The sequence below is a fragment of the Amphiura filiformis genome, chromosome 16 (genome assembly GCF_039555335.1).
Source record: "Amphiura filiformis chromosome 16, Afil_fr2py, whole genome shotgun sequence".
Classification (NCBI taxonomy): domain Eukaryota; kingdom Metazoa; phylum Echinodermata; class Ophiuroidea; order Amphilepidida; family Amphiuridae; genus Amphiura; species Amphiura filiformis.
The window spans coordinates 19,233,381-19,252,571 of record NC_092643.1 but is presented as its reverse complement, the minus strand read 5'-3'; the positions used below and the strand labels follow the sequence as shown (position 1 = coordinate 19,252,571).

At 35.9% G+C, this 19,191-nt stretch overlaps 1 protein-coding gene across 1 annotated transcript; it reads right to left on the bottom strand.

Annotated features, from left to right (window-relative positions):
• Positions 1-16,149: 16,149 nt before the first annotated feature.
• Positions 16,150-18,932, bottom strand: LOC140135684 (uncharacterized). Its single transcript, XM_072157270.1, has 2 exons — positions 18,699-18,932; positions 16,150-16,804 (listed from the first exon to the last, which is right to left on the bottom strand). Exons 1-2 carry the CDS (start codon positions 18,718-18,720, stop codon positions 16,212-16,214), a joined length of 615 nt encoding a protein of 204 aa, XP_072013371.1. The 5' UTR covers positions 18,721-18,932; the 3' UTR covers positions 16,150-16,211.
• Between the last annotated feature and the right edge of the window lie 259 nt (positions 18,933-19,191).

Below are 19,191 nucleotides of genomic sequence, written 5' to 3'. Positions count from 1 at the left end.
ATACACTCCACACTACCACATACACACACCCCACTCAACACACATAACAGACCTAAACAAATAAGGGTCCAATGTTATTATAAAAAACAATCAGCATAATAAATGCGGTATGATGACGGTAAGGATTTTTCTTTAATTTGAGATATCAGTGACGGCAAATGATGTAGAAATAATATTAAGTTAAGAAACTAAAGCCAATGGAAGGTAAAAATACTCAAAAGTTGCAAGCCAACGTCAACACGTTTCCAGTAGCAAGCCCCACCATGCCCATTGACCGGGCACTCGCCATTCAACATGTTGAATGAGGTTATTGTCATGTGCACAAACCAATGTGATGCAACTTTTGAATCTGCATTTTCCTTCTAAGCATGATGCAGTCATGTCTACAGTAGAATTCATCTCGACCTTTGCAGGACTTAACCCCATTAAAAGCTATTAAACCAAGATAACACTCATTGAAACAGCTCAACTGATTAAATCGGATCTTCTCTGGCTGTGCACATGTGACTGTTTTCATGTGCGATATCGCAATAAAGTTTTTTATTATAGCTTCAGTTGGGTAACCGATTATAAAGGAAACGAAAGGAAACAATGGTATGTGTACTATTGTTCACGAAATGAGACAATGGCGTGCTTTTTGTAAACCAGCATTCTTGAAAATGAGCAACATAATGATTGTTGACTTAACACGGTTTGGAAATAATTTCTTCGTATTTTTGGTGTTATCTGTCGTTTACATATCCTTCCTAAAACACAAAAGTACGACCCTCTCCAAACACCTAAATTAGCTAAAAATTTAGGACATGTTACAAAACTATATTGTCTAGAATTTTAGAAGAGTACTTTTAATATTGGCCGGTTATTTTTCACACAGCGACGTTAACTAGGCAATGTACTATTACCTATAACATTAACTAAAACACCAAAGTACGAATATTTCCAAACATCTAAATTAGCTAAAAATTTAGGACATGTTAAAAACTATATTTTCTAGAACTTTACAAGAGTACTTTTTATATTGGCCGGTTATTTTTCACACAGCGACGTTAACTAGTCATATCCTCATACTTTTAACGTAGGGCTATTTGTAGAGGTCACTCGTCAATGGGAAAGAGCACTGTGTATTGTGTATAGGAAAACGGACAGTAACTGCAGTATGGATCTCCGCGTATTTGGGACAGTGTGTTGAGTGGGTGTGTGTATGGGGTACATGTTTATGTGAATAAACCCCGGGGGTCACTCCCATTGTGGCCTGTACACCATCCGCGATAATGAAAACGCGTAAAAAGGGTAGTTTTTCGTGGGTAAGCACGATACGCGCGTAACGCGTTTAGGGTGTCAAAAACATGAAATATTGGGAAAAAGGGTAGCAAAATTGCAATTGCTAATACACGGAAATGAAATTTAGGGTATGAAATTTGATGCAAGGAATAAAATCCCTGTTTAGGGTGTGAAAACACCTGTTTAAGGTATTGTTTTAACCAAGGGTTAAATCCTTGTTTAGGGTGCTTTTCAAAAGTTGATTATCGCGGATGGTGTACAGGCCACAATGGGAGTGACCCCCCTGGGGAATAAACGCGTATCACTTATTTGCTTAAGAAATTGTACTAACTCTTGTACTGAAATGCTGATGAGTGTAATGCACTCACCCTGCGGAGCTTGTGCATTGGACACATCAACATCTCAGTACGCGTGCATTTTGTACAATGTTACTCCCAACAATTGATACGCATTTATTAACCTGTAAACATGTACCCCATATGCACGCTCCACTCAACACACAGATAATTCAAAGTTATTATAGTCGGTCTCGTCTCAAGTTGAGTGTAACGCCATGTTGGATTACGAAGTAGCAGATTCCGGTGCTTACCTAATCCTTGGGGCGGGCGTCACGCGTAGGGCGATTTGTCCGTACGCTCGGACGACGCAACAGTAACGCGAGTGCCACAGTGCGAAATCCAACACACCACTTTTAACTTGGGGACGAGACACAATATATAGAATGTTATTAAACAGTGGTGTTGCGGTAAGTGGAGCCATGGGTTAACTATGTTAACGCAAAAAAATATAATTGGCAAGAATGCCAAGTATGTGCTTATAATTATTGTAAAAATATGTTGTTCACTCTTCAGACGTTAAAAGGTAATCAAGCAGCCTGAAGAGCACTATCTGAACTTTGATTTTAGCCTGCAAACGCCATCAGCACAGTATTTATGTAACAAACTACAACAACGTTACGCTATTTAGCGCCCTCATATCAATTTATTCAAGTTCAATGTCATTCACTGATTTGTCATGTTTACTGACCTTTTAAATATAGGATGGAGGGAATTCCCCACGAGGAAGTATTTATATTATAATGTATACCGCGACTAAAAGTACAATGAATATATACACTAGCCGTATACACGCGCGGACCTATTGTCATGACTTAATTGACCTTGAAGGCAATAAAAACTAATAATTATTTAACAATGTACGTGAAACTTTAAGTTGTGGTTGATAGAGTCGAGTCAGAATAATTATCTATTTCACAATATCTATAGCTGTTGCTGGAAGTTCAACAGATATATGCCCTATGTGGTTGAACTCTGGTTCTCACCTTACAGTCATATTTATGAAAAAGTGGTCCAGAATGAATCCGATAGTAGTGGCTATGGCTATTGGATATGGTTCCCACACTCTCACAGCCCATATTTAAAGCGTGTGTGTTTTCCCAAGATATGTTTTACACCGTTACACGTGTTCCCCCAAATGAGAATCCCGTAATTAATATAAGGCAGGACAAGAGTACAGTATAGTGTATACAAAACCCGTTCAGGCATGTAAAATTTCAGTTTGTTGATAATGCCAATATTCCTCGAAATTGTTTTTGATATTCCACCAATATGCCATTTCCATGTAAGATTTTCAACCATAATGTCACATTGTCAAATATAATATCTATATTTTTGTGAGACGTACCATCATCGGAGTTTTCCATCGAAATCATTTTCTGGGTACCCATAATCATATAATTAATTAGTCTTACTAGCATTCACAGAGAGTTTGTTTGAATTAAACCAGTTAGGCCTACTTCTGATAGTTCCTTGTTAATCAACGATATGTCATTTACATCACGTGAGTATAAAATTGTGTGAAGTCTAACAAACTCGACGCATTAGTTATATCATTGATATACAGAATAAAAAGTAGAGGGCCTAGTATTGAGCCTTGTGGGACACCGCAGATTTGCTGGTGTTATAATTTACATGCTATTTTCTGTCGCTTAGATAATTCATGAACCAGTCATAAACTATCCCCCTGAATCCATAGTGCTCCATTTTATGAAGTAAAATTGTGATCTATTGTATCAAATGCCTTTGATAAGTCTATTATAGATACATGCCAATTGTTGTTTTATGATACTCTACTGCATTGTTTATTTTGCCAACAAGATGCCGCAGATCGCCATATGTGTGGAATGATTAGCTCTAAAACCAAACTGTTTTTCATTTAAAATGTGGTTTTTGTCAATAAATTCAATCGATCTGTTGAAAAATACCAGGTACTAGTGCGTGTTATTGGACCGTTTTGACGTACTTAGGCTAAATTTAGAATTGATATATAAAAGGTTTGTTTTTTGATGGATCACAATTTTTTTTTCATTATTTAAAATTACGTCAGTCATTCATTACACTACAATTTTAAAAACGTCTTTGATTTCTTTAAATAATTTGGATTATGATAAAGTGAATCTTCTGCACTGTTCGCAAAAATTGTGTTTTTAAAAAAAGTTGAGCGTTTAAAAAAAACATGATTTCTAACTGCTTTCAGATACAATCAAATCATGTTCCATTTCCTTTAGCCTTATCAGTCATGGTGATATTGGCACCTGTCTCTCAACTGAAACCATATAATTCCGGAATTTGGCTTTTGGTATCAATTTTGTAATAATAGTGACTATTAAAGGGACATCGACACATTCATGGATGTTGAATAATTTACTTGGTGACCCTCCCTACATTACATTTTGAACATACACGTGTACACGCACTGAAGGTACGACAACCCTATTGGTTTGTACACAACATGCATGTTATGAGTTTTCACTTTCAACGTTTTAGTAAGCCCCGTGGCCTCAAAATTAAAAAGGGACATAATCTGACAGTAAAAACTCATATTTTGTGGGAAAGAATTACAATTCTATTTTTGTAGAAATGTTGTAATAATGGCTAAAATTATTTACTCACCTTAAACCAGCAAAATGAAAATATATTTATTTATAAAGCGTAACAAAAGCATGAGAACTTCCAGGAAGAAAAAACATTAATCCTAATTGAAAAACAAGAAACATGCGAAATCAACTTGATGTTAAAAACAAGAAACATGCGAAATCAACTTGATGTTAAAAACAAGAAACATGCGAAATCAACTTGATGTTAAAAACAAGAAACATGCGAAATCAACTTGATGTTAAAACAGCAAAATCATGAAAGTATTATGCAAATGCATGTAGGAAAGAGTGATCACATGACTATATTCTGTGGAAAATTAATAATATTCCAGGCTAATATGGCAGAGAAATAACGGTAACATGAAACAGGGAAGTGATGAACGGGAAGTGGTTTTCTTTAAGTTTGTGTAATGTATAATAATGTACGTGTGTATTTGCCTTGTTGTTTCGTTTGCTTTAACATTATAAATCAATTTAAAGTAAATTTAATGATCATAATCTAACTAGATTCAAAATAAACAGATTAGTACAATCTTAAAAAAAAAAATTAGAACTTTTTGGCCCGTAATACTCCAGTTGCAAAGTGTATGGTTTTCATATGTCGAGAAGTTATTGTGATAAAGGCTTAAGTTCTCTGCTGAAGACCTTGAATTACCAGAAAAACTTTGGTGGCAAAAATGCACCTTGCTCCAAAAGGAGTTATGCCCCCTATAGGTCATACAGCGGTCAAATGCAAAATTGATCAGATTTTGTTTTAAACAACATCAAAGGGTTCATCTTGTCAAAACGATATAGGAAAACTATAATTAAGCTTACCTGCGATGTATAGTTCTCGAGTTATAAGCAAAAAGGTCAAAGGTCGCAGGAATTCAATTCAAGACTTAGCTAGGATGTATCGTTACATAGGTAACATCGCCAAATAGGTCAAGGTCAATAGGGTTCAATGGTTATTATGGTCAAATGTTGTTCAAACTATGCAAAAGTATTCCTCTGGTATTAATGGTTCAGAAAATATATACATTGGCCTATCTGCGAAGTATTGTTCTTGAGTTATAAGCAAAAAGGTCAAAAGTCAAACCATTTCATCCGGTTACTTATGTAAGGAAGCACTCTGCAAACTATTCTTTATTTGAATTGGTATCAAAAATCATACAATTAGAAACCATTTTAATGAATGTAAAATCAATGGAATTTTGACGTATCCTCTCGTCTGCTTTTCATCAATAAATCGACATTTGCTGTAACTAAAATATTTACGGTCAAAAAATGCTGCATTTTTCGCTTTGGAACGTTACATAACTCGATCGTATATGTTACTCGTCGTGGTTTAAATACATAAGGAAAAAAAATAAGATCGTCTAAAAAATTCGAGACGTCGTATAGACGAATCCAATTTCACGCATTCCTAGTCCTCAATGGCAGCCACAGCCGCGACGGGGACCCAGCTATCTCACCTAAAATGTGAGACGATGCGGCCTTGAAGGGTATTATAAACTGCATTCTACCACCCGTGTTACACGTAGACAAAAGAATGATGACAGTTTACAACACAAAAGAATCTAACATCGAATTTTAAGCTGGTTTAATCCACCCAAATGGGCACTCCCAACACCTGTTTGGTGCATGCGGGGAACCAAATATGGCCGACCAAATCCTGACCATGACTTGGCTCGTTGGATTCGTCTATACAAGTACGGATAAAACGTAACGTCCCAAAAACTGAACGGCCCTGGAGTCGGTCGATTCTAGAGTTGAATGACTCTGGATTCGGTGTGATTCTGGAACTGAACGTCTCTGGATCTGAACATCTCCGGAGCTGGAGCGAGCTGAACGTCCATACGGACCCTATTACTACTTAAAACATTATGAAAATCAGTTTGCTATTGTGTTCACACAATAGCAACACATTTTCTTATTCTTTTGTTTTATATTCTTCTTCTCTGGTTTGCCTCTCTGTTTGAAAAAATAGCACCATATTTTAAATCTTTTGGTTTATGTTATTCTCCTCTGTTTTACTGCTCTGCTTGAAAAACTAGCTTTATTTATTTATAGCTACAATAGTCAATCTTCTTGAAATGCTATCAGATATAAAATAGACTTTATAAGATCATCAATAGCGGCAAAAGAAAGGAGAATAAGGCAAAACAAAAGAAGTCTAGACCGCGGATATTTCATAACCTAGATTTCGCACCAAATAGGTCAATGACCATAGAACCCCATTAAACTTGACATGTTTTGATGTGTACATACCGTAAGTTGAAACATCCTCACACTTTGCTAACTCTGAACTAGCATTATTTAAGATCATTTATCAAAACGAAGATTTTGGCACCATTTTCATCAAGATCGGAGCAAGTTTAAAATGTTGACCCTTTAGAGGTCAACCTTGACCTTTGACCTTTTTGGTAATAACTCAAGAACGGTGCAAGCTAGATTGGTAAAACTATACATTTTCTGAATCCTTATGACCAAAGGAATACATTAGCAATGTTTTCGACATTTTTAATTTGATGGTGTGAAGTTGAATAACCATTCCCCACCCATGGGACAATATTTTATTTGGGGAATAACACACTTTGTGAACTAGGGACTTTAAGGATTACGAAAACATAGGTTAGAAAAATACATCATCTGGGAACAATAGTTGGGGACCAGACTAAAGTAAGGAATATGCAAATGAAGCAAATTCCTATTGCCAACTTGGGAACATGTATACTTGTAGCCCAATTTCGTCATCGTCATAACGTCACGGTAGCACCCACTTTGCGATTATGGTCTTGAAATATTGCGATAAGAATCGGGTTTTTTTCTTTCCAAATATGATATTATGAAACATAAAAATACCAATTCTATTAGAAACAATCTTAACAATTGTAAAGCTAGATATAACAACAATGTGGGCAAACTTGCTATGGTAAAGATTATAGACCCAAGATAAATTATAATACTCAACAATGAAAACAAAAGATTGTGAAAAAAAATGTGTAAAATAAGTGTCGGTGTGTATTATAACACGTGCAATACTATACTTATCTCATTTAGCAAGTATTTCATCACAGGTGGGGTTTTCCCGTAAGTGTTTGTGAGGTAACACGAGTACATGTGTATACTATGTAGTTCCGGGCAAAAAGTAAATTTTTTTTATCGCATTTCCTCTTTTTTTCCATCCATATTTGGAAATATTTTTATAAAAATTGACACATGAATAAAAAAAATGCACATAAATTCTCAACACTGGATTATACAGAATAAAAATATGTTTTATTTTCCCAGAAGTTGAGGCATTTTAATGTTTACTTTATTTATTGTCTTATTTTCGGCGGTTGGAGGTTTAGTGTTATTTTATTTCATTAAGGATGTTGAAATAAGGGCTTATTAGCCATATATATCATTGTGTACCAATTAATTCATACAATTCCGGTTTTTTATCATTAATTTTCAACCTTTCAAATACTTAAGTCAATAACTATTTGGTGTTTTGTTTGTTTTTTTTTTGTTTTTTTGTGTGTGTGTTTTTGTTTTGTTTTGCTTTTGTTTGGTTGTTGTTGTTTTGTTTTTGTGTTGTTTTTTTTTTGGTTTTTTTAGTTTCAAGTTTTAATTATCAGTGATTATGGTCATGTCAAATTACTACACAGCTAGTAGACTTCTCCGTAGTCCACTTGCCCATTTTGCATACTCTGGCTATTACATTTAAGCATAAAACTCTGATTTATATTGATTTGTGTGCAACTGATAGATTTTCACATCTGTATCTGATCTTTTCAGTCACCGCACTCCCTCTGTTTGTTAGCTTACCAAGTGGACTACTGACTTTGCCTTGCGGTTAAGATTTTTAACACGGGACTCTATGGAGAGTTAGGCCAATTTCTGGCCTAACTAAAATTGGCCATGATGTAATGCATCTTTAAATGGACCTGCCTTGTGATTGGTCGCCCATATCTCGCTATGGTTTAAATCTTCCGGGCCCGCGCCATTACCATTAACTACACCGTACACAACTATCTGTGGTATTTGCGGCGCTTTTGTGTTGACGCGAAAGTTAATCTCTCATCAAACATCTAGCGCGTCTTGTACTATACCATGCTTAGTACTTGTGGTTAATGGACTGATAAACAAGTATGCTTGACAGTGTGTTTTTAGAGAGTCCCGGGGTAAAGTTCTGCTTAAAATTCAAAGTCCATAGTCGGATTTTCGGGGTTTGCTATCAATAAACTGGTAGATTCCAAAATCAGAATTGTTCAGTATTAAAGTGAGCCATTATAATTATGCAAGATAATGTTGCATTTAATTACTTTTATTGTCACTAATCATCTAATATTCTTAATTCTTTATGACCATTTTATTGAATACTTTAATTTTAATAAACATCATTATAATTTTGAGTTCAACGAAATGGGTTCATCATGACTAATGATAACATATTTTTAATAAAATTCGACTATGGAATAGTCTACACAGCTAGATGAATTTAAGGTAAACTAATAATACTGATGACGCTGTGTAACAAAAGAAGAATAGACTGATTAGTTTCGAGCTAATAAATGAATACAGGGTATCCCAGAAAAAATACCGGGTGAATGAATTTGGACATAAATCGAGAAATAGGCAGTGGAATCAAAACATTTGAAAAGCAGCGCGTAACTCAATTTATTGTCATCATATACGCAAATTCTATTTGATTCGGTTGACTGGTTCCGAAGAAATGAGCGATTACATAATGCGAGCATCAATGTAATTCATTCCAAGTTTGATCAACAGGCGAGTTTTTTTATACTCGCTCACTCATTTTGTTTATCTCATTCGATTTAGTCCTCTTATCTATTCGAGGTAATAAGTTGTGGTTTACCTGAAGGTGAACAACCTGAATATAACTTTTGATTTACCTTCACATTGATACACGGTGGTTAAATTATAAGAAACTTAACATGGATTCCTGAAATTGGGTAACTATAACATTAACAGCTTCTTTATGCAACATGTTAAAACTTGTTTTCACCTAGTATTGGCTGTCGAAGTGACGTAATAAATCGGATTAACTACCATAGCACCAGATGAATACAATTTTGACTATATCGCCCCACACATAGATTGAATACAGTACCGCTCTTTTCAAAGATACTTATCTTACAGGTGCGAGTGATCAGAATGATATGGTTCAATCCGATTATTACGTCACTTCGACAGCGAATTGCTATGGTAGTTAATCCGATTATTACATCACTTCGCCAGCGTATATGAAGTACATTCCCTGTGTTGAAGATTAAGGTCATGTCTTCAATAGGAGGTGTATAGATTTCAATTGTAATAGCCCATTTCTTAAAAAAAAGCTGTGAATAAGAAATAATTATATTACTCTTACAGTTCATGTGTCATTTTTATTTAAGCATAAAGCGTGTTTGAAGACAGGACAAGAAAAATCCTAATTTTAAACCTAATCAAATCTGTCTAATTCTGCACATTATAACACCTCATTGAATCCAATGTGACTTCAAAAAGCAAAGTTACAAGTATTTTATTAGACGAAGGTTCATTTTTAAAAAGTGACAAACTGGCCTATTCAAAACTCCACGGACTAGACATCTGGTTTGAGAGGGGTGAATGGCTAATTTATGCGTGCCTTTACTTTTAAAAAAAAGAAAAGAAAACTGAACCAAAAGAACTCGCAAATAAAACGAGAGTTCTGAAAAGTACAGAGAAGTAAAAACTGAAATAAAAACTGCTTTAAGGATACGATACATGATTTACCGACAAGTGACTCATTTCGGAATGCGATCATGAATTTTGAAGAAAAAAAAAGTTTCCACAGGCTTCGTTGGGACTCGAACCAGCGATTCTAAACTCCCTTTGATTACGCGTCTAGCGCTTTACCGCTCGACCATGGTGGCAGTTGAGCTGATGAGTGTAATGATAAATGATAAATCTCATAATGCCATCTTTAGCCTTTTGTTTACTAAAAAAAGACGCGGTTTGTAAACATAGATTAGCCGTTTTATGCATAAATAGCACGAACGTTTGGGAAAGGTTTCAAACAAATAATAAAGACACTGATGTGATGATGAAATTGCGTAAGTCGGGAATTATCTGCGTCGCAATGTTTTGTTTTGGTTTTAGGAATTTGACCTTAAAATTTACGACTTCATGACATTATCATTCGAAATCAACAAAAGATATTTCAACAGTATATGGCCTCATTCTTTCTCTAGAATGTTTTGTACATGTATGTGAAATAGCTTCAACAATGGTTCGCTGCATAATGGTAAAAATAGCCTTGACCTAAAAAAAGGGCGAGAGGTACCATATTTACGGATTCAGGCTAAATTTAAAATTGATATAAAACGTTTGTTTTTAAAAAAAAAACAAAAATTAATTTTTGTCGTATAAAGAAATTGTGTCTGGCGTGAATTACACTACAGTTTTTATTCCTAGGGCACTTTGACTTCTTCAAATAATTTTTTTAATGATAGAGTGAATCCCCTGGCCCTCTATAATTACGCACAAAAGATCGAGTCCCCTTAAATAAAGCTTCATTGAAGAAACTGTGTTGTCTCTTTGTTGCGCTTGTTGGAATCTTTTTGCGCCTTTCATAGGCCAGTTTGTCACTTTTAAAACGGGACATTCGCATATTCAATTGCTTGTAACGTTACTTCTTGAGGACAAATTGGATTCAATGTGGTGTCATAATGTGCAGGATATGGTTCAGTTTTGAATTATGATTATTTTTCCAAGTGTAAGGATAATGTTTTGGTGCAGTATATGAGGTTTGACCATCTGAATCTATTTCTGAACATTTGAGCACTTCTTCACTTGCCTTGTACGGATTTGTATGGAAGACTACAGTACTTGTTTATAAATATAAGAAAATACAAAATAATGATAAATAAATGGGTAGTAGGCCTGCCTACGGTATTTATCTTATAGTAAATTAGTACTATCATATCCCTGGCACTAATACAACTTCAACCCAACACCAGACTATTGTCCATATTTATTTAAGCAGCTGCAGTAGGCTTAGTAAGTACTCTTAGTTAGTATTTTAACAAGTTGACATCTTCGTGAAACCGGGCCTGATATACGATCCTAAATGAAATGGAAAAGTTTGACATTCCATCTTTTGAGAAGCCATTTGAGGGTCAACTTTACGAGTGAGAATTTCACTCTCAAAGAAGAAGTAATTTCTCACTCTTGAATGCATTTTTATTTACAGTCACATTTTCTCTGTCCAACAATTGGTTCCAACAGCAGAGGATTTTCATCTTACACCGTAAATTTCTTCCGCCCTCATTATATCTGTTATATAGAAGCTATATACATAAGATAAATAGCAACTCTGGATTTGAATCATGGTTAAGGTTTGGTTGAGTCAACAATACCGGGACAATATCATCCAGAGAGCCGCAGCATGTCAACTTTGAAGTGAAACTCTTTAATATGTATGTAATGTAAAACATGTAAAATGTAAGCACGCGTGTTCTATTGAAAATACTTTTAATCTTGCATCACTTCCGCTTTGGTCTATATTGAGCCATATATCTACAATTCAAATATGCTGATTAACTAAACAATGCCAGCAATTGTTTACAGTGTATATCTTTCATGTCAAATACGTCCAATATAAACACAAAGAATCTTATCATGCTTTACTAATCATGCTTTTTTTTTATACTTCAGCAAATTCAAGCACCTATTTTTACGGATTTTGCCATAGTTTGTGAAATAATTGACTATGGTTTGCTTACCGAACTACTATTGTAAACACCATTAGTCTTAAGGCCGTACTACACCCATATATTGGTTTGATTGGTCTAAACAAATATTTTTTCATTTATAGCTAGGCGATATATGCACGGATCATGTGAAATAAAAATAATTATGAAAAATCTTTGTAAAAGTGTGTCTTTTCACCCATTTGTCTTAAAGTTGACTGGTTGGTAAGGACGCTTATTTTTTTAGCGATCCACTTTTTTACGTCTGTGACAGGCGGCGTAGGAAGCGCAACACGTGACGTACGAGGCTGGCGAAGATACACTGACAGCCCCATTCAAACCAAACTACACGGTTAGCAATTACAAATAGAAAATTATCATACTTGCAGTGGGGTACTTTGCAATCGTACCCCGACGGTTTTAAAGTAAGATAATTTTGCTTTGACACCACATAACAAATTTAGAATTCTTTGTGACGATTTCATGATTATGTGTTAAATCTAATGGCGACCTCAAAATTGGCGATATCGTTTCCATCACCGCCTGGTCTGTGATGTCAGCGGATGTCATGTCACTCTCCATAGGGATGGGCGATACCAGCTTTTGTCGAGCAGTCTAGAGCAGTCAGGGGGTGGCGGCCGAATTTTTAGAAAAAATAAAATAAAATTTAAAAAAATGGCCGCGGAGCGCGCTTGCGCGACGCAGGAGGTGGTCTGAGGGAGGATGTTCCCCCATCAGAAATAAGAAACTGGTGCAAAATGAAGATCTAATTGAAGCGATTTGGTGGACAATTTTGGCGCTATTACTCACGGCGTAAAATTTTTAGTTTGGCGGCCGAATATTTGTGAAATGTGCGGTTCATGAAGTCTTTCTTGGACAAGTTTCCCTATTGTCGTAGGCCTATAAATTGTTTTAAACATAAATCGGCGAAAGAAGAAGCGAAAATGGCCACTTGTATATCGATTACGCAGGGGAGTGTAAAATGAAGAAAATTGAAGTGTTTTGGTGGACCATTTTGGTACTAGTGTGTAAAACTTTAGTTTGAAAAAGCCGCGAATTTGTTAAATGATGGTCCATGAAACCTTCCTTGGACAAGTTTTCCTGTAAGCCTATACCGCAAATTGTGTTAACATAGGGCTTAAATTTGCAAATGTTGGAAGAAGAGCGAAAATGATCATATGTTTATCCACTACGCAAGGAGTTAGTCTGAGGGGATGTTCCCCCTGAGAAGTTTGAAAAATTTGCAAGATGAAGGTCGAATTGAAGCCATTCGGTGCATTGTTTTACACTACTATTTGAATCAATTGCTTTAAACAGAAAGAAGGGCCCGAACTCAATTTGCAAAACTTGAGATTGGCAATTTACTAAAGCATGCATAAATCGATGAAGTCGGTATGGAGTCCGTCTTAATACTGACTTTGGTGGCAAAATGTGAGGGGCCCTGCATATCGGCGGACCCGCAGTAATTTTCACATGCTTTTAGGACGAGGACCCGCCTTCAAGCAATACCGAAAATAATCGCAGGCCTATATAGGACCTACTTCCAATCGTCCCGACTGTGCGATTATTTAGACATCGGCCTACTCAATTACGTGCAATTTAGTTTCTCTCCTCCTTTCCTCCTTTCCTCCATTTCTCTTCTCTTTTTCTCCTTTCTTCCCCTTCTCTTCTCTTTTGGGGGGGTGGGCCCGTCAGCCCCCCGAATCCGCGCCTTAAATGAGTCAATGTGTATGTTGGGGGAGGGGAGGGGGGTACGCAGTGGCGGCACCAGGAAATTTATTTCGGGGGGCATTAGGGGGGCAAAGTGAATTTCAGGGGGGCAAAATCAACAAATTTTGCGCAAAATTACCGCAAAAAGTGGAATTTTTCGTAATTTTTGGTTTTTTCTGGGGGGGGGGGGCAACAGGGGGGGCAAGACTTCTGACTGGGGGGCATTTGCCCCAATGTCCCCCCGTGGCGCCGCCACTGGGGGTACGGAGGCCTACCACATTTAATAACGAACTTGCTTACTCTTTGTGGGATTTCGAATCGCAACACAGGTAATAATAAAAACAGTAGCAAACTTCACTTTACTAACAAGATACAACAACTTTACAACTTTCTTTTTAATTAATGAAACAAAGCTTATTTTTGACTCAGAGTTTAATTTTAAGATGCTAGCCGAAGTCAATAACTTTGCACATTCTTCGGGTTCCTTTGTTTCCACTCTTGTTAAAAGAAGACATAAAACCTGATGATCAGCTGACTCTTTCTGTTGACAATTTAAGTTTAAAACATTATTAACACAATTTGTGTGTTGATTGTAAACAAAACCAATAGGCCTACAATTGGCTAGTTTCAAATCTTTCGTAACATATTTTAAACCGTGTTTTTTGTACTGAAAATATTTTGTAAAAGATTTGCAATTACTTTGATTGGGATCGAACATTGCCACTTTACAATGCTCAAGGTCACCAAAACTCAGATGTGTGAAAAATCCTTTTTGTTAACAATTGTATGAAATCATCCCTCAGCGTAAACTAGTTTCTATACCGGGGTACACTTCTAAATGTGAATGATACGGTAGGTAGCTGAAAAGTGTTTTGTGACGTTACATGTATACGTAAGCCTTCATTAGGAAAACAATTGTTATTTAAAGCACCGTAACATTTTTCAAAATCGGGATTTTTACCTAATTGTAATAAATATAACATAACAAACACACCCTGAAATGTTTTATCGTGTAGGCCTACATGCCCCGCCAATACCCGCCATGATGCTGAGTGCATATCCCATAGACAATCCATTGGATTATTCAAAACACTGTTAAATGTAGGCCTAGGCCTAGCGGTGGGCCTGGGCTGCGAGATCTGGATCTGGATCATTTAGGCCTATACTCCAATAAAAGCAGTGAATTCTGCACCCGGGATTCTGCATCACACTAGCTCACACTAGAGTTGGAGATAGTCTAGACCTACCACACAATTTATTCGCTACCTGAAGTCGCTAATAGAGAATGAGAGATTAGAATATTTGTTTTCAATTTTCTAATATTTTTTTCAATACGTTCCATTAAATAATTCTTTAGGCCTATTCTGTCATGTCTGTAAAGTACGGTATCGTACGCGTACCGGTATCAGAGAATCCGCGGTATCGAGTATCGCGCAACCTTAGTCAAAGGTCAAAACCAATTATAAAAATATGGCGTCGATTTCGTCGGCTTATCTTCGAAGCGAGCAGTGATTTTATCAGTTCCAAGTTTCACACGGATTTTTCATCTTTTTCTCAAAGTGGAAGGAATACACACCCGCTACAGGTAAGTGACGAAACCGTTACTACACATGAAGTTTTAGGGTGTGTCCAACAGTTTAATATTGAGGTTTTACCATTGAACATACCGATTCACATTATTATCGTGTTTTGTAAGCTTTGCTATTTTCTCAGAAAACTGAGCAAAAATTCACCTAATACTGAAAATTGACTGTTTTGACTGTTCTTTAATTTCAACCGTATCAAACCTGAAACAAATGTGCTGCCTTGTGAACACAAATTTTGCATATCATTGTCAACTGGAAGGGGAAAATAAGTTTAATTTCATTGATAACATGAAATTGATGCATATTTGTGTTTTCAAAGCTGTGCATAATTAATGCATTTCCAAAATAAAAAATATTTTGGTACTATTAGGGTCTGCCATTGCTGATAAATAAGTGTGTAAAGTGGATTCACGTCAGCAGTTCTGAAATTGCAAATATGATCAAAATTGTGATGGGGTCATCATGTACCTCTCTTTGGCTTGTACAATTAAAAGCATGTAAGCTACATTATTATCAATACCACCAATAGAACGAGAAGATTTGCCCCTTCATTTTGCATACCACTTTGACCAATTTTTTTTCTCATTTCTTCACAAAATGCAAAAAACCCGCAAAAAAATGTGATGGGTGTAGTACCCCCTTAAGAGCTCGTTGCAAATAATTGAACCATACACTCTAAAAAGAAGTGTTAATATGTTACACTATTTGAGCAAATCTTTTTAACACGTAACACCTTTATTAACAGATTATTCTGTTAACACAAATTTTAACATAAAATTACTAACGTTAAATCTGAATAGTTTTAACACTTCCATTAAAAACACATGTTCAAATTTTAACGGAATTGTTAAAACTATTCGCATTTGAATACGTTAAAAATACTGAGAAATAGTGTTGTTTATGTTAAAATTGGAAAGGATAGTGTGTTGATAACAGTGTTAAGTGTTAAACCAATGTTTTTAATATATTAACACTTGTTTTTGCGTAAATTCTAATCTACATTTTCATTGCTGGAACCCCATTTTGTATGTTTCGATGTTTAGCTTGTGTCTTACAGTCACATGCTACAGGAACCTGTTCATATCTGGGCTCAAATGTAGCCACTCCATTTTTGCACCCAGTACGTCGTAGCACCGGCATTGGATAATACACCGGAACGCAAGAAAGGTCTTCATTAAGCTTATTGCTGGATGGATCTATGCAATGATTACATCGGCATACAGCCTTTTGAATCGTTTTAGGATATCGATTCGAATCATAATCATCTATGAGTTCCCATGGACAGACAGAACGGAGACGAATTGGAGCCGATTTGTCGATGATTTCCCCCACTGGACAATGAAGATTGGTCATTGTTGCGGTATTTTCATCATCAAGAGATGTTGTATTTGTCTTGGTCTCCTCTGGAGTTTGATCGTCATCTTCATCATTTATGATGTAGGCGAAGAATTCACCAGATTCAGCAAAGATGCGGACCAGATCATCTTCTGATGGCACCGCGCAGTCACTGTCAATCTTTGCTACGGACGCTGTCATTACATCTTGGCTTAACAGCACTATGAAGAGAGTGATACAGATCATCTTGTTGTCTGTAATGTAAAATATCGCATAATTTGATTAAAATTTGGTATACTTATGATTAATATATTTATTTGAATTGACGATAAATATAAGCCCTATTTATTTATGGCGTAAAACAACTCGGCTTCGCCTCCTTGTTTTACTTAAAATAATGTTTCGCCCGTGTTATTATGAGACGATAGATGCACGACAGCGGCTAATAACAATACCTTTTTTTCTAATTCAAACAAAAATGTCTTAGTGTTCTCGTATCAAACGTTTTAAAAAACGTGTTCATGACCTTCATATAACCCGACATTGAAATGTTATTCAAATGTTTTGACCAAAACTAAAATGCGTTTATAACGTTTTTAAAACACTTTTGTATTTGCTGGGAAAGTCAGGTCAATAATTACTTTGACATGAATCCATTTTATAACAATATTATATGAAAAAATGAGGCTGTCGATCAGCTGTTGCAATAATTAGTCGTCTCCCCACCCCACGTGAGAAAATTTCAAAATGGCCTGCCAAACATGCATGCCCCCTCTCTTGTCATGCCCAACAAACCTCCCAGCAAACACAAAACGTTTTCGACGTCATTCGCAAAGAGTTATAAAAGGTTGTCACAAAACGTTTAAATGTCGGGTTATATAAAGGGTATATTAAGAGTATAAAACGTTTTCATAACCTTAACATTTTTGATAATCTACTGCTCAGCAAACAAAAATGTTTTACAGAAAACGTTTAAATGTCGGGTTATATGAAGGGTATAAAAACGTTTTAATAACATTCTAAAAACATTTTTGAAAACTTGATACAAAACATTCTAAACAGAATGTTATTTTGGGAGTTGAAAAATATTTTGCGAAAAATGTTTGCCCAAAATATTTTCAATAACGTTTTAAAAACGTTTTCATGACCTTTATATAACCCGACATTTAATTTTAAGAACATTTCTGTGTTTGCTGGGTTCAAATATTTTAACATAATGTTATTTAAGTATTGACACAATATTTGGCAAAAATGTTTGCAAAAATAGTTTACAATAACATTTTTTAAAACATTAAAAATATTGTTGTAGTGTGTTTTCAGACAAAACGTTTTAAAACGTTATCATGACCTTTATATAACCCGACATTTTAATGTTATTAAAACGTTTTTACCTAAACCAAAAGCCAAAATATAACTTATTTAAAACGTTTTTAAAACGTTTTTGTGTTTGCTAGGCTTATCCTGTCCTCTCTCGGCCTGTCAAAAATCAATTCCCCCACCCTCTCGGCCTGCCAAATAATTCTCGATCCCCCATGCACATGCTATATTATTTAAGAACCCAATTTGTAAACATAACTTTGACTCGCACAAAATCTTCTTCCATCCCCGCCCCCTTCGGCCCAGCCAAAAATTGCTCCCATTCCCCCTTATTTTGCCAACCCGGGCGACAGATTATTTTATTCACATACAGATCCCTGATATCACTCCGTCTCTTAGGCTAGTCACGATTCGTATGTTTCTCTCTTTTTCTCACCCACCCCCACCACCGACCACACACATTTTTGTGTTTCGCTCTTTTTCTAGTTTACATGTTTAATATATTTATTATTTTACTACCAAAGCATCACATTTTTCGCTCTTTATGGCTGGCGTGCATGGTTAGTACTAGTATAATCTGTATACCTTTCCCGAGTCAGTAATTTAGATATTGTTTTTGTTTATATCTCTAAATATAATGATAAGAAGTATATAAAAGTATACATTTTCAGAAAGGAAATGATGTAAGGAATCCAACTAGAATAACAGATTCCTGTCAAAATTAACAGGTTTTGAAAAAATCTCAAAATTTAATTTTTCTTCACTGTCTCGAGGAAGGTATATGGACTTATATAGCATAGTAGTGAAACCTACCTTTCAAGTTACACTTACCTTGTTTGTAGAACACACACATACACTCAGCAACGTGGAATCTAGAAACGGAATATAGGTAATAGTGATTTACCTGTATTTTTTATCGGTATAGATAACACAGCTCAATGAATCATTATAATAAGATATTATAGAAATGATGCAAAAAGATTATGAAAGAAAATGCGTGAGTCACAATTTTACGGCGACACGAAAAGCTGGGACCAGAGTCGATCCGGGAGTCGATCCATACCAGCTCCAGTGCAGCTGACAGTGAATATAGTTATGACGCCTGTATAAACATCTCAAAGCAGGATACACAAATACAATGAATAATAGGTCAAAGGTTGCTCGATTAAAGGGAAACAGAACATAACACTTACGTGCACACAGAGTAGATTCCTAGTATTAAGTATTAAGTTGCTCAACTCAGGCGCGGATTCAGGGGGGCCCGGCAGGCCTGGCCCCCCTCCTCAAAAAAAAAAAAGAGGAAAGGAGAGAAGAGAAGAGAAAG